The 26,642-nt window shown below is 54.7% G+C and overlaps 1 protein-coding gene across 2 annotated transcripts in view; it reads right to left on the bottom strand.

The window, feature by feature from the left end:
• The window catches only part of PTPRE (protein tyrosine phosphatase receptor type E), a 179,547-nt gene that overhangs the window by 27,346 nt on the left and 125,559 nt on the right, over positions 1–26,642 (bottom strand). Inside the window, exons 2-8 of one of the 2 annotated variants that reach the window (XM_068961457.1) lie at positions 20,211–20,344; positions 14,516–14,615; positions 14,167–14,240; positions 12,007–12,143; positions 6,419–6,509; positions 1,882–1,958; positions 986–1,022 (exon numbers count right to left, since the gene is read on the bottom strand). In XM_068961457.1, coding sequence (XP_068817558.1) covers positions 986–1,022; positions 1,882–1,958; positions 6,419–6,509; positions 12,007–12,143; positions 14,167–14,240; positions 14,516–14,615; positions 20,211–20,337 — 643 coding nt within the window. In that variant the 5' untranslated portion in view covers positions 20,338–20,344. Of the gene's footprint in view, positions 1–985; positions 1,023–1,881; positions 1,959–6,418; positions 6,510–12,006; positions 12,144–14,166; positions 14,241–14,326; positions 14,390–14,515; positions 14,616–20,210; positions 20,345–26,642 lie in introns of those variants that run through there. The other variant, XM_068961458.1, reaches the window with a different exon arrangement.

Here is a 26,642-nt window from a genome sequence, read left to right as displayed (position 1 = left end):
GGCAGACACTGATAAACTGGATTGAAAGTGCTCGGAAACAGGGGGTCATGTGTGAGGTTTAAGGGCGTGCTTTCACAGGAAGGTGGTGCCATGTCCACTGGAGGTGGGCATGGCAACCCATTCTGGCATTCTTGCCTGGAGAATCCCATGGACAGGGTAGCCTGGTGGACTATAGTTCATGAGGTGAGAAAGAGTCAAACACGACTCAGCGACTAATACACTTTCACGGCTAAAAGCATCCTCGAGGTTATGGGCTTGATCCAGAAAGTTACTTATTCCCCTCCCTGCTGCTCCCCAAGCCCAACAACTTGGAAGTCACGTAGAGCTCAGCCGGCCAAGAGAAATCAAGGTTTTCTAACACAAGTGTCAACACGCTGAGATGGTGAGCACTGGACCGTTGGGCGTCTGGGTTTAAATCACAGAGGAGCAGAAACAGGTCGTGTGTCTCTGTCTCTCTGCACACACACATCGTGTGCTGCACACCTGACATGGCTGTGTATGATGGACGCCCCACGCCCTCCCTGTCTGTCTGCCCTGACCGTAGCCCGGGTGTACTCATGCAGAGGTCCAGCTCTTGCGTCTTTTGAAGCCCTGTGCCCTGGAGGAATTCCATTACCTCACAGTATAATGCTCCTCAGACTCTACGGCACAGAAGGCCCTGGGAATGCTGGCTAAGATGCAAACTCAGGGATAGCAGCTGGTCAGGGGTAGGCCCGCATTCCTGACCACCTCCCAGGGGAGGGGACACCCCTGGCCAGTGGAGCAGACGCATTGAGCGGCAAGGCTGTGAGATTCATGACATTTTCACTTCTGTGCTTCGGGAGAGGCTGGACGACTCTGATCCGCTATGTAAATGTAGCAATACACACACATACAAAAAGCCTGTATAACCCTCCAGGATGGTTGGTACCAGGTAAGGAAGCAATCACCTTCCATGTCATTTTACCAAAATCACATTCAGACCATCACTTAATGAAAAGCTTACCTTGAGCGGCTATGAATTTATTCTTCTCTTTATAACCCTAGAGAAATAAAATCAGATTTATGATTTTTCAGAATTGTCGTTGTGGAAGGACTTTACAGTTAGGAAAGTAACGTGTACTTGTCATGGAGAATTTGGAAAACACCAAGAAGAAACCTTGCCAGGAGTTTCAGAAATCACATGCTATTTCTGCATATTGCTTGCCAGTACTTTTCTGTGAATACTTTCCAGATATGTAAGCAGACACACAGGCACAGATATATACAGTTTAATTGGTTAATATGCACACATTCTCTTATACTGAATTTTATAATAATTCGTAACAGATCAATTGATCTTTTAAGGTTCAACTAAACTGGATTCTTAATAATCCATTCTATATGATTTTACTACAAATTATTTAACTGGTCCCCTCTGTTCTGTTTGGTCAGTAATATAAATGAGTATGGGCTTCCCAGGTGGCTCAGTGGTAAAGAATCTGCCTGCCAAGCAGGAGACCTGGGTTTGATCCCTGGAGTGGAAAAAACCCCTGGAGCAGGAAATGGCAACCCACTCCGGTATCCTTGTCTGGAGAATCCCATGGACGGAGGAGCCAGATGGGTTACAGTCCATGGGGTCGCGAAGAGTAGGACATGACTGGGTAATTAAGCAGCAGCAGCATAAACGAGCCTCCTCTGGGCTTATCTGCAACTTAGGAACGCGTCCCCAGCACAGATGCTAATTCAAAAGGCCCAGCGCTTTCATGCTCTCTGTGTGGTGGCCGGTGTGGCCACCGTGTCCAGGAAAGTGGGGACAAGTTACCTTCCTGGCCCCGGGAATAAGGGGTCCAGTGGTCCCCATCCACACTCAGCCCCCAGTGGTCCGGGTATGAGTGTTGTGCTGGGTTGGGGGGTACTTACATCTATGTAGGAAGCATTGATGTAGTCTGAACACGGGATTCCATCCACTTGGCTTAAAATCACCCTGGAATGGTCATCTGCAGAAAAAACAACACAAAAATCATGACATTAGGCCAGGGAATCACAAGGACAGGATTAAACACTGTGAAGGACATAACCATGGTGACCACGGGACAGAAGGGAAATTCTTCTTAAATGTTCCCAGGAGATGCTCAGTGTCCTGGGGCCAGGAACACAACTGTTCCATCCAACACGGCGCCTCAGCAGCCAGGCCAGGCCAGGCCCCAGAAAGAGCTGAACACACCCAGGGATGCCGACAGGTAAGAGCTTCAGGGCCCAGGAGTCGGTGTGCTGGCCCTCAGGAGCACTTCCGGGGGCCACGCTCCCAGGCTTTCGAAAGGGAGCCTGTCCACCTCTGGACAGGTGGGTGTCAGGCCTGCGGGCTTGGGACTCCAGACCCCAGTGCTCATGTTCAGGTCTGCCCTGGAGCAGGCAGGTAGCTTGACCCACACAGATGGACTGTGCAGGACGGACCACTCCCTGGAAGATTCCAGCCTGTGGTTCCAGAATTTTCCAGTGTGTGAGGGCCAACCAGGGAGGGCGGTATGTGTGTGTATGAGTGGTGTGGGAATGTGCGTTGTGTATGTGTATGTGTGGGTGTGCAGCGGTGTGTCTTGTATGCAGTGCGTGTAGTGTTGTGTATACATGAATGTGGTGTGTATGTCTGTGGTATGTATGTACAATACCCGCGGGGAGGTTTTAACCAGGCCCCATATGACTTACATGGGTCTGTGTCACTTCTGCCTTCATGGGCCCCTTTCTCCATTAAAGAAAATAATTACACGTTCTATTTTATGACGGCATTGTGTGCGTATGTACTAAGCTGCTTCAGCTGTGTTTGACTCTGTGACACCATGGACTGTAGCCCACCAGGCTCCTCTGTCCAAGGGATTCTCCAGGCAAGAACACTGGAGTGGGTTGCCATTTCCTTCTCCAAGGGATCTTCCCAACCCAGGTATCGAACCCGAGTCACTTACGTCTCCTGCATTAGTAGTTGCTATAAAGATGAGTAAGAGCCAGACTGGGTTAGGTATATATTTCTTCTGATTCTCAAAGAAGTTAGACCATTTCATGGGTCCCTCCAGGTGGAGCAGCTCCAGCTCTGGGTCTCCACGCTGGTGTGTAAGCGGCCGACCACTTCCAGGAGCAGAAATGTATGAAGGGGGCCCAGACTTGGGCCCAGGGCTCTAGGATCAGGCTGCTTCTGCGTTATTACTCTGTGCCGGGCAGTATTCGGGGGGTACTCTGCATGTATTTATTGCATTAATTATTGGATAGTTCTGTGTCCTGCTCCTGGCTTCGTCCCCTCCGAGTAGCCAGAGGACTGAAACTAACCGAGGAGGGGGATTGTGTGCTGTGGGTCTGGGGAAAAGATCCCGGGTCACAGCCTGGATGTCTCCCCTCTACACGGAGGGCTGCTGGCTTGACCACAGTGGACGGGCTCGGACACCTGCTGTCTGGACACCATACCCTGCTCCTAGTGGAGGAGAGGTCAGCGGAGGTCTGGGGGCAGTTGCGCCCACAGAAGGTGGTCAGGGTGTCAGACTCACAGTCCTGAAAGGCTCCGCCCTGAGGCAGAAATAGCACCAGTGGAACACATATCAAGCTAGTTAAACATGCTTTGGAACAATTTACCCTTCTGAGGACAGCCATAGAAAGCAGGGGGTTAAAAATAGCCTTCTGGTTAGATTTAGCATCTTGCAGTTCTAAGAGCTTCCTGTCTTTTCATTCTAAAAAGTTACACTTCTCTCTCAAAACATCATTTCCTAAAATTATCCCTGGTTGGCGTCTTTTTCCAGAAAAGAGGAGGATGCTCACTCGCCACTGGGCATGGGGCCGTTCCCACACGCAGCCCCTCAACACCCCAGGCACACTGACCTCTGTCCTCAGAGCTCCCTGGGTTCACACCAGGACTGGCTCCGGTCCCAGGGGCATCTAGTAAATAGGATACACTTACAGGTCTTCCTGGGTGGTGCCCATGGTAAAGAATCCACCTGCCAATGCAGGAGACTCAGGAGAGGGGGGTTGGATCACTCAGTCCGGAAGACCCCCTGGTGAAGGCAATGGCAACCCACTGCAGTATTCTTGCCTGGGAAAAATCCCAGGGACAGAGGACCCTGGCGGGTTGCAGTCCATGGGGTTGCAAAGAGCTGGACACGACTGAGGGACCACATTTTCCCTTTCTTTCTCTGCGTGGGGAAGGGGGCGGGAGAGGGAAGGTATATGGGGCTAAGGGATTGAGCCCCTGCCCATCTCCCTGCCTGTTGACCCGACCCCACCCTGAGTATGAGCTGGGTCTCGCAGGCTTGGGGTGGGGGAAGCAGGCCTGGGAGCCCCGTGCACAATCCTCCCATGATCCAGCTGCCCCCGGGCACCTCTGGCCAACCACCCAGGTTAACCAGATCGGCTTCTCCTGGGTCTCACCGATGCTGAAGCCAGATGCCCCTAGCTGGCCTCCTCCAGGGCACACCCCAGTGTTTCCAGGACACAGTTCTGTAAATGTGTCCTTGCACCAACGTGAAATGCTCACATCGGACAGAGTCCCCGGGCCCGTGGTGACCGCCAGCTCCTCAATTTCCTCTGGCCTGGCACTCCTGGGCCAGGAGGGGCTGGGGCAGGACCCACACTTTCACACTTGCAGAGAATGCCACCTCCCTTCCGTAATACAAGCCAGAGGAATGTGGCTTAGACACAATGGGCATGAAGCATTCCCTGCTGAGCCCTGCTGGGGACCCTCGGAGGGCGGGGGATCCCCCACCCTGGGCCACCAGAGGTAATTCCCACACCTGGCTGCTAACTCCACTCCATGGAGCTCAGGCTGAAACCACTCTTGATTAGCCACGTACACGTTCCCTTTAGAAGGGAAACGGCTCAGCAATTAGAGAGAAATGTAGGCCAGGAACCTCGGAAAGGGCTTGGCAGTGAGCTGGCCCTCCACGCACACATCATGCAGTCAAACCACAAGCTAAGCGAGTTAATTCAACTAAGAACAGATGCGAACTTCCAAACACCCTAATTTTTATCCAGCGCAAATTAGGCCAAACCTCCTGCATGGCGCTTCTTTCCCTTGAGCTGTTCAAGCCACGGAACTTGCCTCTGAAAAACCTCACCCAATTTAACAGCAAATCCTCTCAGCGTGACCTTTGCCCTGAGTCTAGAACCTGACCCTGGTCTAAGCCATCCTCCCCGCCTGGCTGCATGACCTGTCGTCTCCCTGGCGCTCCTCTGGCTTCCTCTACAAATATGCGTGGGACGGAAGACTACTTGGTTAATTTCTCTGGATTTAGTTGACCCAAGTTCACGTTGGAGGCCCGACAAAGGAGGGAACCTCCCTTCTCGGGCAGAGCCTCCGTGGGGCGGAGCAAGCCGGCCTGTGCTGGCCCTCAGCGAGGTGACAGACCCTACAAGGACACTACAGACGAATTTGGACTCTACAAACGAACACACACACACACAAACCCAAACCAAAGCACAAGTCAATCCTACACATGCAAAATGGGAACGGATTGCTTCTATCAGGTGCTGAAAACCCAGAGACCACACGGGTCAGGTGGACCACAGCTCCTCTTACCCACAGGGCAGATGGACTCAATCCTGATCCTAAAAGTTCGGCCAAGAGCCACCTCGCTGAGGGCCAGCACAGGCCGGCTTGCTCCGCCCCACGGAGGCTCTGCCCGAGAAGGGAGGTCCCCCCTTTGTCGGGCCTCCAACGTGAACTCACCGGGGTCCTTAGAGGCTGCCCTTCTGCTAGCCTGATGGCAAAGTGGACAGGAGGGTCCAGGCTAGAGGAATGACATCACAACTCACCCCACCCTGCCCCCAGGCCAGCTTCTACACAGGCATCTTGGAATGCTGGGGCTCTGTCTTGGCACCGAGGCCCCCAAGGCACAGCCCATCCAGTGACGCTCCTGGACAGGTGTGTCCACTCTGGCCCCGCCACCCCCTAGAGGCCACACCCCCCCCCACCCACGACTCCCATCAGCTGCGGTGGTAAAGACCGGGATGCTTCCAAGCCTTCCCACAGAGCTGCCAAAGCCCAACAGCTGTCTGAACTCTTGACACTTCTGTCCTTGTACAGGAGCCTTGATGCTGGTGGCCCAGGGCACCGTGTCCAAGATGGAGAGATGCTTGGGACCAGTGGCTGCCCGAGACCAGGGCTCAAGGCTGGGTCCATAGCGGGAGCTCTGCCAGCTGCGGCAGGTGGCATCCTCTTGCCTGCCAGGCAGCGCAGGTTTCAACAGTGAATGCAGGCTTGGCAGCCAGACCACGAATGGCACAGCCTCTCAGAGCCCCAGGTGGGAGAGAGCCAGCTAGACGCCCAAGCAGGAAGGCTGAGCAGGTGTCCTGACCCCGGCCCTGCCCTCTGAGCACCTGGGCGTCTGCTGCCTGGACAGGCAGAATCACCCGGAGCCGTAAAGCAAGGCTGAGTGTCGTCAGAATGCCTCCGGTCATGTAAAAAAGAAGAGTAAAATCTTACTGGGAAGGATGTTGGGGTATCGGTTTTTTTCTCTGTTTTCTTCTTTATTGGCCAGTTCAAAAGTTCCTTGCACGTGTCCAGACGGCAGAGACTAGAAGAAAATGCAGAGTCAGCACTAAACACGAGGAATCCAGCACCTCGTCTACGAGCCTCCCCACCAAGCGCGGGAGTCAAGAAAACCGGTCTCTGAGCAAACTACCTCCAGGGCTTTGCCCGTCCCTCTGCTCCTGCCCAGAGAAGCCTCTGCCTTGGGCACTGGGCCGGCCCCGGGCGGGGGCCGTGATGGAGACACAGGCCAGTCTTCCCTGAGGCCTCGTGTTCAGTGGGGCCGAGGGGATGCGGACAAAGTCATGACCCATAGCTGGACCCTGAGCTGCATCCAGGCCGCCACTGGGCCCCGCATGGAGGCCCTGGTCTGGAGCAGGCCCAGCCCAGGGAGGTAGGAGGTGGCCGTGGCAGAGCTCTGATTCAGGGGTGAGGACACAGATGGTGGGGCTGGAGGATGAGGAGGGGGATGGTGCAGGACCGTCCTCCCCTAAAGATGCGGTGTGGGCCAGCAGGACAGACACAGCTGCTGGCTCCTTGCAATGCAGACCTGGGCCCACCCTCGTCAGCACCACAGTTATCCACATCCCAGGAGGCCTGCACGTTCTGCCCTAACCGTCCATTTGTCTTGGGGGAAATCGGGTCTGGGGGCTCTGCTAGGGCCCTACAGCTGATGGGCAGCATAGCAGGTATGAGCCTCCATCCTGACTTCTAGTTCTTTCCGCCACTCAGAGTCTCTCGGCGCTTGTTGGAGCCAAACTTCCTCCTGTGTTTGCTCGCTGCTGGGGAGGGTCCATGCGCAGGGTTGGGGGGGCGGTGCTTCTCCAAGAGCACAGTGGGAAAGAGCCTTCTGAACCTCCTTCATCATCCAACCTGACCGTCGGGTGAACCAGGGGCCACTGGGACTCAAGTAAGTAGTGTTAATGTTTATCTAGTATTTTTGATGGGCCCGGCACTGGGGAAAGGCTGGATCACCAGCCTTCACAACCCACCTAGCACCAGGTGACACCAAGACCATCCCTCCTGTTCTGTAGATCAACCCACCTAGCATCAGGTGATACCAAGACCATCCCTCCTGTTCTTAGATAAGCAAACAAAACCCCAAGGAGGTGGCGGAGTTGTCCAGAGTCGCCTGCCTGGCGAGCAGCGGATAGTGGGAGGGGACCTGGAGCTGGCACCTGGACCCCAAGAAGGACACTATCTTCCTTGAAGTGTGGGGACAAGCAGGGGTTTCTAGGGTCCGGTGGTCAGGGCCCAGGAGACTGGGGCCCAGCCTGGGGTCAAAGGCCTAAGTCAGGGCCCCCTTCTCCCAGGGCGGAGGGTTTCTCTACCACAGACTCAGCCCCTGCCAGCCCGTGTCCTCTCCACGCTCCACACCCAGTGGCCACAGGCAAAGGCTCTGTCCAGGTCAGTGTGGAGGCCAGCCCGGCGGGCACCTGGGCAAGGCCAGTGGGCAAGGTCTCCGCCAGGCCAGTACCTCCACTGCCACGGGGTGCTCTTGGCTCCTCATCAAAGCTCTTAACACTGAGCTTCCCGACCAAACCTCAACATGAAACGTGTTACCACGCTCTAGAGCCTTCTCTTTTTCACCTCAAAGCTGTTTTTGACCTCAGCCCTGAAAATAAAAGAGGCCTGGGACCATCATGGCGGGGGGAGGGGGGCGCATGACATGATGGGTTAGTTAAAACCCACAGAAGGTACAGCTCTGGAGCCCGGATCTGACCTGCAGCTGTGGTCATGAGTCGATATTGATTCATCAGTTGTGACGAATGTAACACACTCAGGCAAGACGGCAATCACTGGGGAAACTGAAGGAAAGAACCCACCTGGTACTTTCTGCACAATTTTTCTGTAAACCTAAATCTGCTCTAAGAATGCTCTATTACAATTAATTTATTAAAAAAAAAAAAACCTCCCTTTTCCTCAGAAGGTGAGGGGGGTACGGGGCGGGGCTGAAGGGGTGGCTTGGAGGCGTCCGAGTGGTGAGGATGAACTGGGCTGTGACACCCCCAGCCGTGAGCCAAGAACAGAGCCGGGACACGGGGTGACGTCCCGACTCTGTGGGCAGCGGCACAGGGGGCCACACGGCAACAAAGGCAAAGCGCCCTGAGCCCCGTACCCCGTTTCCAAGCACTCGGAAAGAAACAGCCCCTCCGAGCAGGCTAGCGTTTCTCCCGCTGTCAGCTACCCGGGGAATCACATCTCTGAGCTCTGATGGCTCAGGACAAATAGCGGGGCTCCTGAGGGGGTGCTCTGCCATTCCTGGACCACCACCATTATGCCCAGAGTGAGTGCCATGCCTGTGGCCCCTGACGGATGAATAAATTGTGATCGATTGTTCTCTTATGTGTTTTGGCCGAAAAGGGTTGTTGGTTTGTCTGAGGTGAGGTTTCATAGTAGCTCAGTTGGTAAAAGGGTCTGCCTGCAATGCAGGAGACCCGGGTTCGATCCCTGGGTCGGGAAGCTCCCCTGGAGAAGGGAAATGGGAACCCACTCCAGTATTCTTCCCTGGAGAATCCCATGGACAGAGGACCTGCCAGGCTACAGTCCATGCGGTCGCAAAGAGCTGGGCATGACTGTGTGACTAACTTTCCTTTCCTTTCCTCCCTTTCATTTCAAGGAACATGTGTGTCGCACACAAAGACACACACACATTTCTTTCCCTCATCCTGGTGTGTACGTGCCGGGCCCTCCCCTCGGGGCGCCTCCCTGGGCCTTCCTGCAGCACTTAGGGTTAGGTCAATTCCAGGCACTGGGCTTGAAATAACCCACAGGGGAGGGACAGAAGCTCCTGGGAGGAGCTATCTGGAGAGGGACGCCTGCAGGACTCAACCAGGGGCCTGGAACAGCCTTTGCGAGCTCAGCATTCTACCACGGCGAGCGGACAGCCTACTGGACCATCACAGAAGTCGTCCTGAGTAGGATGGTGCTCAGACCCCTCTCCTGCAGACACGGGACACATGGCTTAGCTCTTTCATGGGCTGAGACACTCCTGCGGGGGCGGGGAGGGCCTTGTTTCACAGGCGAGGAAACCGAGGCAGAGGTGCCGCATGTTGCCCAAGCCCTCCAGGCTGGCGAGAAGCAGGCCTGGGCAGGCACGTGGGCAGCCGGCCTCCTGCCTTGGCGCCTCCATCAACCCTCCAAATGGCTCCCAGAGCCAGGGCCTTGTTAACTTCAAATTCATGTCACCTTCGATTGGCCAAGGCGCACCAGCCCAAACTCCTCCAGATCGACTACTCTGAGCCCCATCCGTTTCCCGGCACAGATTCTGGGCGGGGAGCTCAGGACAGAGGGCGAGAAAAGGAAAAAGAGGCGTGTGCGCCCATGGCAAGCGTGGGCACCTGCGGAGCCACATGTGGGCAGGTCATGGTGGTTGCGATGCTCTGAGCAGGGCCTGCCTGCTCACTTGAGAGAGGCGCAGACTGGGCAGTTGCCCTGGGCTGGCAGTTGCTCAGGGTCCCCCGGAGCCAGGACCGGACTCCACGTCCTCTCTGGACTCCGACCTCTCAACCCTCCCTCTTGGCCCTTCCCTGAACGGAGGCAGTGGGCAGGGGGGTGGCCGGGAAGGCTGCTTAGTGGCAGCAGTGGGGTGAGCAGGGCAAGGCGCTTGCTTTGGTTGCAAAGCGGAAAGGAGTATTCTGAAGAACCCAGGGGTTAAGAAAAATCACGTTTGATTTCAAAATCTAAAAGACCCCTAAATTAACACACACACACAAATCCATGACCAAAATATCAAACTATTAAATAAAGGCAGGATCAATTAACAGTGGGGTCACAAGCCCCGTTGGAGCTTGGGGTCACAGGAGACACCAGAGGGACCTGGTCTTTATTTACGATTATTAATTGCTATTTTGTTCAACATGGATGGCTTGGATCTATTTTTAAAAGCTGTATGAAAATAGTGTCTATCCAGACAACGAAGTGTTTTAGGGTCCCCTTACACACTGCATCTGGGGCAAGGGCCTTACCTGCTTGACTGTCTTTTTGGGCCCTAACTTCTGAGATTTGTGGCTCAGCCAGTGAGTTCTGACTCAGCCCTCCCTCTGCAAGGCCAGTCACCAGCCTCCACATGGAGAAACACAAATGCCGGAGGAAACGGGATGAGAAGGGAGGTGGGGAAGCGGTCCTACAGCCGCCAACTTGGATAGTCATTTTGAAAACTGGAGAATTAACTTCTGCTGTCAGGCTGAGAGGCTGCAAAACAATACTGCCTGGAGCTGTCTTTCACTATGACCTAATTTCCCCCCCAAAAGGGACACATTTGGAAACAATTAAAAGGAAGCAAGATAAAGGCAAAAGAGGACGTGTGTTAAAAAAAAATAAGCCAAAAGTACAGTCTAAATGCGCCATCAGCCTGCTGTTCCTTCCAGGGCTGCTTCTGGGTGAAAAGTCACTTGCCTGCAGCCGGAGTCACCCTGTCTTCAGAGACCACAATTGTACCATCTTTGCTTTTCACAAAGTCCGAGCCTCATGTTTGACCTGGGAGGTCATTAAGGCATCTTCCCACCCGGCTCGCTCATGATGAAGGAAACCGGCTTCCAGGAGACGAACTGATGTGTCCGGGCTGGGGTGGCAGGGGCAGAGTCAGGACCAGGGGGCCCTCCTGCTGGAAAGCCGCCTGCTTTCAGGCTCGACGCTGGCGCGCGGACATTTATGAAATGAGGAAGATGCATAAACGGAGACTCATACATGACCAGGGATAAACACTGAGCAGCCAGATCTGAGACAACCTTCCCCAGTGTCTGTCTGTCTGCTTGTGTATCCAAGCATCTATCTGTCTGCCTGTCCCTCCATCCCTCTATTGTTATCTATGCGTGCATCTACCTACCCACCCACTTGTCTATCTCTATCTGTCTGTCTGTCTAGCTGCCTGTCTGTCTCTCTACCTACCATCTCTCTGTCTAGCAGCTTCACAATTCACGGGACATTGAATATTAGCCACTCAAGGGGAGGTGTCACTATCGTACACTTGCATTTTTGTTGAGAGTTAGGAGGATCTGTTTGCTGCCAGCAGGCTGGACCAGTTGGTTAAATTCATCTTAGTTAGCTTTGACATTGTCACGGTCATCCAAAACAGCGGTAGCGGGACCAACACCCTGACTCAGGCAGAATCAAAGGGCAGTGGAGGCAGGGTGATGTCCCCTCTCGGCCGCCCCGTTGACCGTCTAACTGAGGTTGTGCAGGGTGGTCCGAGGGCTCTTTAGCACTCAACATCAAACTGCCACCCCATGGTCGGCTCGCCCTGGTCGTGCACATCACTGGGATAACGGCGCTGCCTTCTTACTTGATTCAGAACTCAGCGCTCAGGGTGTGTGACTTGGAAGGAGGCTCTGAAGCTCCCCCTCAACCATCTCATCTTATCAATGGGGATGAGGGTCAGCGGAGGGCATTGCGGCAGAAGCCGGGTGTCCTCGGAACCCCGGTTTGGGGGCTGCGTCATGGTGGATGTGAGCATTCTGCACCTTTGGGGTAATTTATCATGTGACACAACACCCCACATCCCAGCTCCCTTCCACATGACGAGACAAAGGGCCCAGACTCACGTTGAACTCCTCCCGAAACCGCTTGCAGTCGTCTGCCGAGCGGGCGCGGATCTCGTCTTCCAGGTGTGCCACGGGGATGGGGAAGCACTTCTTCGGCCCCGACGGGGACCTGCTGAGAAGCATCACCCTCTGCTGCTCTGCGGGGTCAACAGAAACACAGGGCCATCGAGCCGTGCTCCCAGATGGGTGGGTGGCTTACTAACCAGACAGACGGACAGCCTCCTGGAGGAATGACGCAGCTGGAGGGGGATGCTCCTCTCAGACCATGAGCAGCTGAAGGCAAGCTCGGTCTCCTACAGTGTACCCTCATCACTCATCGTGACGGCTGGACAGCCCCCTCTGGCTGGCGTTACCTGCTCCTGCCAACCAGAGATGCCTTATCCTCCCGGCTCACTCACCCACCCACCCAGCTGTCTTTCCGTCTGCCCCCTGCTCCTTCTACAAAGGACTTAGGCAGCTTCACACTCCAGGCTTGGAACAGAGTTGAGTAAGGACAGGTTTCTGGGCACAAACTGGTAACACACTGGGAAGCTGTCCAGATAGGAGACCCCCATGGGCACAAACTGGTAACATGCTGGGAACCTGTCCAGATAGGAGACCCCCATGGGCACAAACTGGTAACACGCTGGGAACCTGTCCAGTTAGGAGGCCCGCATGGGCACAAACTGGTAACATACTGGGAAATTGTCCAGTTAAGAGGCCCCCATGGGCACAAACTGGTAATATACTGGGAACCTGTCGAGATAGGAGACCCCCATGGGCATAAACTAGTAACATACTGGGAACCTGTCCAGTTAGGAGACCCCCATGGGCATAAACTGGTAACACACTGGGAACCTGTCCAGTTAGGAGGCCCCCATGGGCATAAACTGGTGACACACTGGGAACCTGTCCAGATAGGAGGCCCCCATAGCCTTATCTTTGTAACAGATAGTCCTGGTTAACAAAGGTAACGGCAGTAACTGTTGCAACAGTTACTCAAACCCCATCAGCTCCAGGAGAAATAAGAGAAAGCACCCTTGGGTTTTTGAGGGGAGGGGCTAGAGGCTTTGGAAAAGACAAGGGCCAGACTGCAAGGGGGTCCCCGGACAAGCTGCTTCCACAAACTCAGCGAAGACAGACAGCGACCCCCAAGGCATGTGCTTCTCGTCCTGGAGAACGAGCCGCTGTCCTCCACGAGGCCACATCTCTCTGCTGTCCCTGGCGGCAGGGCCGGTCCCCGCCTGCTGAGCTGTTCCTATGCCCAGTCAAGAACTACCCCCAAGGGCTCACCCCTCCCAGGGATGACGCTCCAGAATGAGCTAGGCGGCCTTGCCAGTCATACCCTCCTCGCCCCACCCCGGCTGTTGGGGCGGGCGGGGCAGGAGCAGGAGGCAGGAAGGAGGGGCCTGGAGGCCATGTGCCATCATCTAAGCGTGGTCTCGGGTTCCCCCGGCCCCGCAAAACTGCCCTCCTGGGTCTGGCCGAGGTCCCTCGATGCTGAGAACTCTGCAGAGTCCTAGGTCAGTTGTACAATTCAGGTGAAGTCTGACAGCACCCCTGTTCCCCCAAACCACGGAACCAGTTGGCAGCAAGCTGACTGAGGAAGTCAGAGTCACTGGTGTGAACTGGTATTTTTAACAGCTTCTGCCTCATGCACCTGTCTTGGACATCTCAACACGTGGGAAGAAAGCCAATGTGCCTTTGTAAAGGGGCATTTACAAGTTAGTCGCTGAATTTGGAACCTAAAAACAATGACAGGGAATGCCCCTGGCCCTCCGCGTTGTTCCGTCAGTTCCCTTCTTTCATCTGACCTGAAAAGCAGCGCGGATTCGGGGGTGAGGGGGGCCCTTCTGAAAAGGTTGTTGATGAGCCCACCTGTCTCATCGAAGGCTGATCTAAGATGCCTCAATAAATGTTAGATGTTTCAAAATCCTGTAAAAACGACAGGATGTGAAATGCCGTCTCCCTACAAAGCCACAAACTGAAATGCCTCAAATGTCTGTTTCACACCGGAGAGAAGATGACGAAAGCTCTGCAACGGGGAAGCACTGGCTATAAAAGACAGCGTGATGCCAGGTGATGCCAGATGAGAGCCGCAGAGCTGGAGGGGTTTACCGTTTAAACGTTAAGCTGCGAGGAAGGCGCGCCTCCGCCCAGCTCCGTCCGGGTCCCCCTTACCTTGCTCTTCGAGGATCCCGTTGGGCATCTTCTTGTCGTTGGCACTAACCACCGCCTTCCTCTGCTTCCGGAACCTTAGAAACACAGACCATTAGGGGGTCAGTCCAGGGAGCCGGCCCAGAGCCCAGGGCCCCAGGGTGACCCAGCAGGGGATACCCACCAGGTGAGCCGGGAGAAGCTGCTTCTGCTGCTCATGGCTGAGCTGCTGCCCGCCCGGGTCCCGGGTCCCTGCCCGCCGCCCTGCCCTCAGCCACCCGGCCCCGCCCGCCCGCCCCCAGTCACAGCCTCCCTCTCCGCATCATTTCCTCCCCAGCAGGTTGGGGCGAGTCAGCAGCCCGGACACTCCTACCTGAAGAAGTAGGCGGCGAGCAGCAGAAAGAGCAGGAAGGCTAGCAGGGGCAGCAGGAGCCAGGCCAGCAGGGGCTGCGGCGCGCCAGGGGCCGGGGGGCCTGGGGGAAGCGGGCCCCCCGTCAGGACTTCCCCATGAGGGCAGCAGGGGTCTGGGCGGGGGCGGCCCCCACCACCAGGCTCACGGTGTGCCGAGTGGCCCCCACCCCACCAGCCCCTCTTCCCTGACGCCAGGCCTCGCTTCACAGGCCACCGATTAGCCCCCATCCCATTAGCCCTTCTTCCCGGACACCAGCAGCCCGCTTCACAGTTTGCAAAGCAATCCCTCCCTAGGGAGCCTTCTTCCCTGATACCAGAACCCCACTTAACAGTTTGTAAACCCTCTCCTTCAACAGTCCTTCACCCTGGACACCAGCGCCTTGCTTTACACAGCCTGCAAATTCTCTCCTTCCAGAGCCCCTCATCTTGGACGCTGGCTCCCCACTTCACAGGTTTGCCATGCAGTCCACCATCCGGGCCTCTGGTATCTACCAAGGCGCCTCCACTTAGATGCATGGTGGTGTCGTCGAGAAGAGCCTGATCCAGGGATCCGGTTACCTGACTGGCCCGAGGCCCCCTGCTGCAGGGTAGGGAGGGCCCAAACCCCCATGTGGCCTGTTTCCCCAGGTCCTGGGCACCTGACGCTCCCCATAACAGGAGATGGAGGAGAGAGGGGGTGCAGACGCCCCCTTGCTCTGTCCCAGGATGGGTGGGGAGTGCCCCAGGCCTCCACACAAGCTCAAGGCACAGGTCAGCAGTCTGGCCCTCGGCTGGACAGAGACCTGTCGCTCCGTGGCGAGTCGGCCCCTCAGAGCTGCGAGCTCCCGATCCCGCCTGCCCAGACTCACCTTCGCTCCCCTTTACCCCTTACCTCCATTGGCAGGTTCCCCCATCCCTGGACACAACATGGCTGCCCGCGACCTGCCTCCAAGCCCGAATTCCAGCCGGCTCTGGTGGCCTGGCTGCCACCCTCAGACCCCACCTCCTCCCCCGACGCTGACTCAGCTCCTGCCTCCTCAGGATGCCCCCTCCTCACCAAAATGCCCTCACTCCCCAAGAAGCACCTCACATTCCAGGGCACTCCTACAAGGACCAGGGCTGAATGGCCCAAGCCCCCAGAGAGGGGCTGAAGCCCGTGGACAGAAGCACAGTGGCAAACGGGATTCCCTGCTCTGGCTTTCTGTCAGATGTCGCAGCTGCCTGTCTTCTGGAAGGCAGGGGCCAGGTGGGGCCCCCCAGGGACTAGCAGGCTCGGGGGGAACTCGGGGGAGCTGGGGGTGTGCGTGTCTGTCTTGCTGGACTAGACACGTCTCAACCCCAGCCCACCGGGACCAAGGAAAGATGCAGCTCAAGAGCTTAATTCTCTAATTCACCAAAAGGAGAAATTTCCATTTTTATGTAAAAATGATCAGATTTTTAAATATCGGTGAGCAATTCAATCTAAATACAGTTTTGAAAGCCAACCTGGGCCTCCGCAGGCTGGGTTGTGTCTCACCCAGGGCCACCAATGGGCTCTGCATGGGAAGTTGGTGTGGTGACTAAGAGGAAATTTGAGTCACTTTCTGTTTTCATTTCACACTGAGGTAGCTCAGACTGGGTGGGGCTGAGGGTCCACGTGGGGGGAGCAGAGGGGGGCTTTCCCGGAGGTAAGTAGGCTGGTGGCCCACTCGGGACAGCCTTCCCCCCAAATCTCCCCAACTCTATGCAGCCAGTACTCCAAGTCAGGTGTGGATGGATGTTCGTGCAAATACACACGCCCACACACCTAGAGGTGTGCACGTGTGTGCGCTGGCGTGCACGGAATCTGGTCTTGGGGCTGTCCTGGGAGTTCTGGCCTCAGCAGTGCGTCTGTACACTTCAGCTTGTGCAGACCGCCTGCTGGGATGGATGGCCCTGTGAGGCAGGGCTGGGCAGCGATGGGTGGGGCAGCCCCTTGGTTCTGCCTCAGCCCTGGTGTGCTAAGTCACTTCAGTCGTGTCCGACTCTGTGCAACCCTATGGACTGTAGCCCACCAGGCTCCTCTGTCCATGAGATTCTGCAGGCAAGGATACTGGAGTGGGTTGCCATGCCCTCCTCCAGGGGCTCTTCCCCAGCCAGGGATCGAACCCGCGTCTCTTAAGTCTCCTGCATTAGTCGGCAGGTTCTTTACCACGAGCGCCACCTGGGCAGCCTCTGCCCCAGAGAGCTGAGTTATCAGTCAGTCATTTTATTTTTAGGTGAGCCTAGGACTGGGGGCTCCCTAGGCAATGGCACCCCACTCCAGTCCTCTTGCCTGGAGAATCCAATGGACGGAGGAGCCTGGTGGGCTGCAGTCCATGGGGTCACAAAGAGTCAGACACGACTGAGCGATGTCACTTTCACTTTTCACTTTCATGTACTGGAGAAGGAAATGGCAACCCACTCCATTGTTCTTGCCTGGAGAATCCCAGGGATGGGGGAGCCTGGTGGGCTGCCGTCTATGGGGTCACACAGAGTCGGACACGACTGAAGCGACTCAGCAGCAGCGGCAGCAGGGCTGGGAAGCCAGTCATCCTGGTGGTGCCCCTGGTGCCACCTCCAGGTGCATCAACACCACTGCGACATTTCTTCCCTACTTTTGGGCAAAGTGTGCTCTGCTGGGTTGAAATGTTTTGCTAAATGATCCTGTAGGTGCTGAGCCCTGGGCCAGCAGAGGCCAGCTTCTCTCTGCCTGGCTCAGGGAAGCACTGTCCCGAGGGTCCCAGGCTGCAGCGCTTGCCAGGGACCTGGTACCCAGAGGAACAGCTTGGAACAAGGCAGTGTGGTGAATGCAGCTTCTATTTGCTGCCATTTCTGGTCTTCCTTTCCTTTTCTGTGGCTGTGGATTTCTCTGGAGTTTCAACATGAAGATGGTGCTGCTAGCTGCCAAAGATGGTCAGGTGCCTGGAACTGCTCTCCTGGCTGGAGACCTAGGTCAGCATGGAACCTCAATTCTCCCTTCTCTCAGGGGCCTTTGTAGGAGGTTTGTTCAAAGTCAGGAAATCACATGTGGCCCTCAGGCTGGATGGGGCTTGAACTCCTGAACCCAGGCTGAACAGTACCAACTCTAATCACCTTGGTGTACCTCTTTCTGGAGGGAAGTTGATAATTTTTGTTTTCCCGAAGGCTCGCCATGACCAAGTCGTGATGCTTAATTTCGTGGGTCAACTTGACTGGCCACAGAGTGCTCAGATAATTGGTCAATATATCTGAGTAATCTGGGTGTTTCCAGAGGGATGCTGTTTGGATGAGAATCAACGTCTGAGAAAAGCAGACTGCCCTCCTCACGGTGGGTGGGCCACATCCGATCAGTTGAAGGTCTGGACGGAACAAAAAGCCGGAGCCTCCCCGTGAGTAAGAGGGAATTCTTCCTGCCTGACTGCCTTCCAATTGGGGCATCACGCCTTCTGCTTCTAGAGCAGCCTGCCAGTCTCTGGACTGAAACTAGGGCACTGGCTCTGCAGATTTTGGACTTACCAGCCTCCACAATCGAGTGAGCCAGTTCCGTGTAACAGGTACAGGCATAGGCATAAGTATACATCTCGTGGACTCTTCTGAAGAACCCTGACCCGTATACCAAGTGACACCCGATCACAGAAGTCCTGGAGCGTCACGTCTGGGAGTCTCGGGGGAAGGACGAGGTGGGGCTGGAGCAGCCGGATGGGACTGACAACAGCCCCAGGGGTAGGGGTAGGGGGTCCAGCCCCCCGCTGGTTACAGGCTCCTGCTGAGCCTGCCACGGGCAGGAGCCAGCAGACAGAGACAGGCCTATAAGTCTACCCGGGAGGCGTGGGGTGCCCAGGATGTCCCCATCAGCTCCTTGGGGGCTCAGAACTCACCCAGCGGGATCTCTGTCTGTGTCAGGCACACGTCCAAGAAGGAGATGCTAGAAGATGCTGGACCGCCAGCTCTCTGGGCGGTGAGAGTCTGGCCAGGGAACAGGCCGCCTACAGCACACTCTTCTGCTACAAACAGCCAACACTGAGGAGTCCTCTGCACCCCAGCACAGTTGTCTGTCTTACTCCGCTCAGCACTGGCTGAAGTGGGTACTATCATCACATCTTGCAAATGGGGACAATGAGGCACAAGGCGGTGCAGCGACTTACTCAAGGCCGAGGCCACTCAGCTGCTCGGCGGCAGAGCTAGGTGTGAACACAGGCAGGCGATTCAGCAGCGTTTGTTCTTGCTTCTCCTCTTCTCTCCTTCCCCCCTCTTCTTTTAACTTTGTGTGGCATTTACTTTGTCTTATGGAGGTGAAATTTACCAGCCATAAAACACACCCATTCGGAGCACGCGATTCAATGTGTTTTAGTAAATTCACAGTCATGCAGCCATCACCCCCATCCAGCCTTAGAACTTCACCAACCCATTGAGATCACTCCTGCCCATCTGTGGTCAATCCCCGTCCCCTGCCACCCCTCCCCAGCTTCCAAGCCCCAGTCAGCCACTCGTACACAGCTGCCTGCAGTGATCAGCCTGTGCCGGGCATTTTGTTCATGTGGGACCATATGATGTGTGCTCTTCTTTCCCCTGTCTGGGCACCTAGCATGCTTCTCTTGCCACACGTATCCAACATTCTTTTCGCTTTCCTCCTTTCTAACTCCCAGCGTATGAAATCAGTGACAGGCTAGAGTAAGAACCCCCGTGGATCTGCCTCCAGACTTTCTTGGATCAACCCTGTGGGTCCACAGCCCGGCCCACCTCCTGCCCAGCCACCCACTCTTTTCCAGATCACCCCTAGACAGCCCATCCCTTTCTTCTGCACACTCAAGTATGCGTCTCTAAAAGGTACAGATGCTTTGCTGTTCAATCGCTAAGTCGTATTCGACTCTCTGTGATTCTATGAACTGCAGCACGCCAGGCCTCCCTGTCCATCACCAACTCCCGGAGTTTATTCACACTCATGTCCATCAAGTTGGTGATGCCATCCAACCATCTCACCCTCTGTCGTCCCCTTCTCCTCCTGCCTTCTGTCTTTCCCAGCATCAGGGTCTTTTCCAATGAGTTGGCTCTTTGCATCAGGTGGCCAAAGGATTGGAGCTTCAACATCAGTCCTTCCAATGAATATTCAGGGTTAATTTCCTTTAGGATTGACTGGTTTGATTGCCTTGCTGTCCAAGGGACTCTCAAGAGGCTTCTCCAACACCACAGTTCAAAAGCATCAATTCTTCGGCACTCAGCCTTCTTCACGGTCCAGCTCTCGCATCAGTACATGACTACTGGCAAAACCACAGCTTTGACTATCTGGACCTTTGTCTCTTATTTTCTTTTAAATAAACACAACTACTATACCAATATCTCATCGTCCAAAATATTAACTTCTTAGTGAATGCTAGCGTTTAGATACCTGGTGTGGACTCATCAGTGTTTGCTCAGGATTGGTCTGAACTGGGTCCCGCACAGTCGAGTGTTTCTCCTGTTCCCACCGGAGCTGATCCGACTCTCAGCCCGGGGCTATGTCTGCTGCCTTCTGAGTGCCCAGCTTTGCTCCAGTCAAATCCTGGGTACCTGTTCCTAGCCAGCTTGATTTACAGACTTGCAATGTCAGAAGCAGGCTGAGGAAGCCACTTACCTGCCCATTACCTCGCAAGCTCATCAGGAGGAGGGGCAGGGCGCCATGGGAGCGGGAGGGCAGCGGGGAAGAGGCGGCGGGGTCTTACCTGCAGTTGTGGAGGTCCAGTTGCCCTGAGCGGTGGTGGTGGTGGTGGTGGTGGTCTCGTTGCCCTTGAGAGCCTTGGCGAGGGGCAGGCTAACACCGGCCAGCAGGAACGGACAGAAGGGCTCCATAGCGACCCTGGAAGAGGCAGGAGGGGCTCAGAGGACTCACCACCACCCACCTGGGGGTAGCCAGCCTCCACAAGGCGGGAAACTCAAGGAAGACACAGAGGGATCCAGGAAAAAAAAAAAGGGTGGGCTGGGGATCAGGGTGGCCTGGGGGTGCTTTGGGAGAGGTCTGTCTAGCAGGAGAGGTCTGTGTACTGGCACGATTTCCACTTGCACTCAGGAATTAATTTCAACTTAGAACAAGCCTGGTTAGGAACTCCATAACTACCCTTAGGTTATAGACGCTCCTGCTGTTCAGGTTAATTTCCTTTTTTGTTTGTCTATTTTAAGGGGGAGAGAGGAAACAAACAAGAACTTGGACGTGCCTGGGGAGAAAAAACTCTGAGAACAACACGCCATCCGAGATTCTGAGCGGCAGCTTCACAGCCCTTCAAAGCGGTGGCTCAGCCTGGCTTCTGGATTGCCGCCGACGGTAACTTGCTGAGCACGTAGGAGCAGTTCGCAGCCCGCCGGCACACGGCGGAGCGTTCCTGTGCTGCCTCACGACAGCATCACTGCCCTCAGGAAGGATCGCGGGCTCAGGGAGGAGCAGGTTGATCAGCCTGTGGTCACAGGACCGGGGGGTCGGGGGATCGGCCACCTGCACAGGACCCACCTCTGCTGTCCCTGTGGTCACGACCACAGCCACAGCCTGGCCTTATGCCCAGGTGCTGGTCTGGATTGCCTCCCACCTGAGCTACAGGAAAAGGTTCCCGAATACTTCCAGCCCCCGGTCATCCACTGGTCCCCACTCCAGAGCCTCACTAATTGCCATAACGCCCAGCTCTGTCCCCTCACTGGTGAGGCGGGAGCGGTGACACGGCGATGAGGTTCTGGCGTCCTGTCGCTGCTCCTCTCAGCCGAGCACTTGGCCTGCAGTGTTCATGCGTCATCTCATCTAAGCTGCTCAACTCCTGGCTGACAGCCTTGCGTCTGGCTCTGCTCGGGTCTGAGCTCTCAGGGGAAGCAGAGGGAAGCCCCGGCCTGGGGCAGGGGGCGATCAGCTCATCTGGCAGAGCCACTTGGGCACTTTGGGGCAGAGGAAAGTATCTATTGGGTGGATGGATGGATGCACTGGGCAAGCCTGGACCGTGACGTGGCTCAACAGAGGAAAAGGCTCTTTCGCCCATGAGACCTGCAGGATGTCACCTGTGACTCCCACTTGGTGCTGCAGTTTGCCAAGACACCACAGGCCCTTGGGCATCCTGACGTGACCTCTGAGTGGTGGAGAAAGCCCTCCTAAACCCCGCCTGCACCCTGCAGGTGAAGGCAGGCAGTGGCACCTGCCAAGCGGCGCATCCCCTCTCCTGGACAGCCTCCTCCGTTTCATCCATAAACCCACCCATGGTCAGCCTGGGTGCCCAGGCCCACTGGCAGCACTTTCCAGCAAGAAGCCTCTCTCAGAAATATGAATGGGCCGAAGCCAAGAAACATGGGTTCCTCGTAATCTGAGAGAGCCTCTGAGCGAGCGCAAAAAAAAGCACCAATCATCTCTCAGCAATCACCGCTATTAGAACGAGACCATTCTGAGCGCATCTACGGCAATTATCCCTGAGCAACTACCATCGTCCCAATCAACACTTCCAGTCCCTTCCTCTTTTTTTTTTTTTCCCAAAATTTCAGATTTAGAAAGCGAGCCATACGCACAAAATAGCTCCCATTCTGTGAGCACCTACTGTGTGCTAGACCTTTCCTATGGGTACCAGACGCTCAATTATCCCTCCAGGACTGAGAAACTGAGGCCCCGTGGGGGAACCGGCCCAAACTCTGTTCAGAGGAAATGCAAGAGCCCCGAACAGAACCCAGAACAATTGGACGCAAAAGCTCTCGACCCCTGACAGGCAGCTCTGCATAGAGTGCATTAAATAAATTGTTACTGAGTACTGTCATGATACTCTTAATATATGGAAAAAGAAGTGGCACAGATGTACAATGGAACGGTACTCATCCCTTTTACAATGAAATAAGGCCATTTACAGCAACATGGATGAGCCTAGAGATTATTATACTAAGTGAAGTAAGTCAGAGAGAGACAAATGTCATGATATCACTTATGTGGAATCTACAAAATGATACAAATGAACTTATTTACCAAACAGAAATAGACTCACAGACACAGAAATCAAACCTATGGCTACCAAAGGGAACAAGGGGCGAAAGAGAAGTAAATGAGATGTTTGGGATTAACATATACACACTATTATACCTAAAATAGTAGACAACAGGGGCCTACTATAGAGCACAGGCAACTACATTCAATATCTAGTAATAAACTAGAATGGAAACAAATCTGAAAAAGAAGACCCTGATGCCGGGAAAGATTGAAGGCAGGAGGAGAAGGGGACGACAGAGGATGAGACGGTTGGATGGCATCACCGACTCCATGGACACGAGTTTGAGCAAGCTCTGGGAGCTGGTGATGGACAGGGAGGCCTGGTGGGCTGCAGTCCGTGAGGTTGCAAAGAGTCGGACACGACTGAGCGACTGAACTGAACTCAACTGAATTTTTTATATATATAAGAATATATACAAAACTGAATCACTGTGCTGTGCACTTGAAACTAACAGTATTTTAAATTAATGATACTTCAATAAAGAAATAAAAAAATGCAATCACTAAAAATACTTGAGTAAACTGTACAGTAATTAATTAGAAAGTCTTAACTGGTGTAATATAACACAGAGAGGCAGAACTCCTAGGTAGAACATTCTTCTCACCAATAGGTCCGTTTAAAACCCCTCTCTTCCAAATGCTCAGCGGTCCACAGGGAGGCCAGACAAGACCATCCCATTGGGTATCAACCCCCGTGAGGTCTGCAGGTGTCTCCGGGAACAGCAGGTGCTTTTCCCAGTAGGACCAGCAGAGGGCACTAAACACTCAGCTCAGCTCTGTTCATTTCAGTCACTCAGTGGTGTCTGACTCTGAGACCCCATGGACTGCAGCACGCCAGGCTTCCCTGTCCATCACCAACTCCCAGAGTTTACTCAGACTCATGTCCATCGCGTCGGTGATGCCATCCAACCATCTCATCCTCTGTCGTCCCCTTCTCCTCCCAACTTAAATCTTTCCCAGCATCAGGGTCTTTTCCAGTGAGTCAGCTCTTCGCATCAGGTGGCCAAAGTAGTAGAGTTTCAGCTTCAGCATCAGTCTGTCCAGAGTTCAAATCGACCCCGCCACCTGGAGTCCGGGAACCGCAGCACTCACACCGTGTGGCCAATGACGCCCTGCCAGTGCCCGGCTGTTCACCCCAAAAGGTTTACACAAGCTACCTGATAAACACGAATCAGTGCAAAAATAATGCTTCAAACAGTCATTAAACCCACACTGAACTTTAGCGATTTGCACTTAATCCATACTTGTGTGCCCACCAAATGTTAAGTTCTGCGGGGCGTGGGGCACGCTGCTCTGTGGAACTGAGATCATCGAAACGGCTTATTTCCAACAAAGCAGACTTTGTTTCTACATCCATCAAAGTCAGCCAGCTATACCCTGGATTAAAATCGCCCCCTTTAACTCCATCTGATGCCTTTGTAGTACTCTTCTGTGGGAAATGACTCTAGGGCAGGTAGATGCTGGTCCTGGAAACGGGGAGATGAATACGGTCCGTCCCTGCCCTAGAGCCGCTCCAGGGAAGGCTGAGCAGGAAACAAGGGCCCCCTCCCAGACCCCACCCCCAGCTCTGGATGTATGGCCGCAGCCCCAAGGAAGGGAGGTGAGGGCTGTGCTGCACCTGGGAGGTAGCAGAGGCCGGGCGCAGAGGGGTCCAACCAGGACACAGCGGGGAGGGACAGAGGCTTGAGGGAGGCGGACGCTGACCTACAGTCCAGAGAGGGGACGGCTTGCTCTGCTGGAGCCCCAGTATGGGAAGGAAGCAGAGAAGAGCAAAGACAGAAAGACGGGGCTGCATTGAGAAGGCCCTAGAGTGCCAGGTTAAAGGGGCTGGCTTGGTGCTTGTTTTCCGTCGACAGCCTACATTAGTAGAGTTCCCTGGTGGTGCAGTGATTAGGACTCAGCACTTTCACTGTCGGGGCCCAGGTTCAATCCCTGGTTGGGGAATTAAGACCCGCCCCCCCCTTCAAGCCGTGTGGTGCAGCCGAAACAAAACTCCCCTCCCCAAACCTATATCAACAGAACCACTGGGGGCACTGAACAAGGATGCCAGCTCCTGGGGCCTAAGGCCAGGTTCCAGATGTTTGAAACCTAAATACATGCGGAGTGATGGATCTCACACAGACTGAAGCGGATAGGCTTGACTCTGAGCAAGGAGCTACCAGGAAGGTTCCCAGAGTGAGCACTAGAAGCCTTCATGAGCCACCCAAGATGGGGCTGGGGGCTGTGGGGGTGTGGGGGGTAAGCCTCTGCTGCCCTAGCGTGGCCTGGGAGCTTGTTAGGAACTCAAGGCCTCTTACCCTTCAGGAGATCCCTGGGTGGTTTCTACGCCAGGTGGCGCTGGTGCAGTGCAGGAGGCCCAAGAGACCTGGGTTCCATCCCTGGGTCGGGAAGATCCCCTGGAGAAGGAAACGGCAACCCGCTCCAGTATTCCTGCCTGGGGAATCCTCATGGACAGAGGAGCCTGGCGGGCTACAGTCCACAGGGTGGCAAAGGGTCGGACACGACGGAAGTGACTTAGCGCGGCACGTACATTACGACTAGAGATGTGCTGGTCTAGGCAGCACTGAGTAGGTCTGGACTAAACCAGGAAGCGGGAAGGGAGGGGAGGTGAGCTGTGAGGTGGGATCCGGGGGGGTGGCAATCAGAGTGGGTGTCAGAGGGACCAGGAGGTGGATGGGAGGGGACTTCGTTCATTAACTGAGACAGGGAGAGGGGGCCCCAGGCTGAGGACAGAGGTCATTTTAGCTTGGAGCATGAAACAGGAACACGGGCTACCAATTCCTGAGCTCCCTTGACGTGTGATGGGCTAGCTGAGGTTCTGAGATAAAGCACCCCACAGACGCTCACCGAAATCCCCCTGAGAGTGTCCTGCTTTCCTGCGGGGAGTGACAAGTTGGTTTGCAAGGGGCTGTGGGCCATTCCAGTGGAGACCGCCAACAGGAGTGGGACCCGGGGCTTCGCTGGAAGGGAGGGGCGCTTGTGTTCTTTCTGGGGGGCATGGGGGAGGGGCAGAGGTGAGGTTGGAGTACTCGGCTTAGGAATAGGGAGGGGAGCTGGGGGGAGACCAGGGCATTTAGGGCTAGAGTCCTTGATGAGCTGGTGTCTTTGAGGAGGCGCTGCCTGGCTGACCCCTCTTGCCCAGCGGGGCCTGGAAGGAAGTGTCCTTCCCAGCTGGCCCTTGGTGTCCTGACAGACTGAATCAGACTTCCCCCTGCAGTCCCAAGAGGGTAGTGCTTTCTTCCTTCTGCTCCAGCCTCTCACACATGGTTAAAACACCAGGTTCTACTGTTCTCAAGTATGAAAACAGATGAGGTTCCTTCAGAAAGGAGCAGATGAGGATTTAGGAGCTATCATGCTGGGGATTCAAAGGCACTGCACTCAGAGCCCTCAGGACGCACGTCCTGTAATTTCTCATCTAAACCAGGACTCTTTGGAGAGCGAAGGATGGGCTAAAGCAACCACAGCTATGTGCTTTCTATGCAAATTTGGAAAACTCAGCAGTGGCCAGGGGACTGGAAAAGGTCAGTTTTCATTCCAATCCCAAAGAAGGGCAAGACCAAAAAAGGTTCAAACTACCACACAATTGCACTCATTTCACAAGCTAGCAAAGTAATGCTCAAAATTCTCCAAGCCAGGTTTCAGCAGTACATGAATTGAGAACTTCCAGATGTTCAAGCTGGATTTAGAAAAGGCAGAGAAACCAGAGATCCAATTGCCAATATCCACAGGATCATCGAAAAAGCAAGAAAATTAAAAAAAAAAAAATCTACTTCTGCTTCGTTGACTATACCAAAGCCTTGACTATGTGGATCACAACAAATTGTGGAAAATTCTTAAAGAAATGGAAATACCAGACCACTTGACCTGCCTCCTGAGAAACCTGTATGCAGGTCAGGAAGCAACAGTTAGAACGGGACATGAAACAATGGACTGGTTCCAAATTGGGAAAGGAGTACATCAAGGCTGTATATTGTCACCCTGCTTATTTAACTTACATGTAGAGTACATCATATGACATGCCAGACTGGATGAAGTACAAGCTGAAATCAAGATTGCCAGGAGAAATATCAACAACCTCAGATATGCAGATGACATCACCCTTATGGTAAAAAGTGAAGAGAAACTAAAGAGCCTCTTGGTGAAGGTAAAAGAGGAG

Source organism: Capricornis sumatraensis, chromosome 23 (genome assembly GCF_032405125.1).
Source record: "Capricornis sumatraensis isolate serow.1 chromosome 23, serow.2, whole genome shotgun sequence".
NCBI lineage: Eukaryota > Metazoa > Chordata > Mammalia > Artiodactyla > Bovidae > Capricornis > Capricornis sumatraensis.
This window is presented reverse-complemented; position numbering and strand designations above follow the sequence as displayed.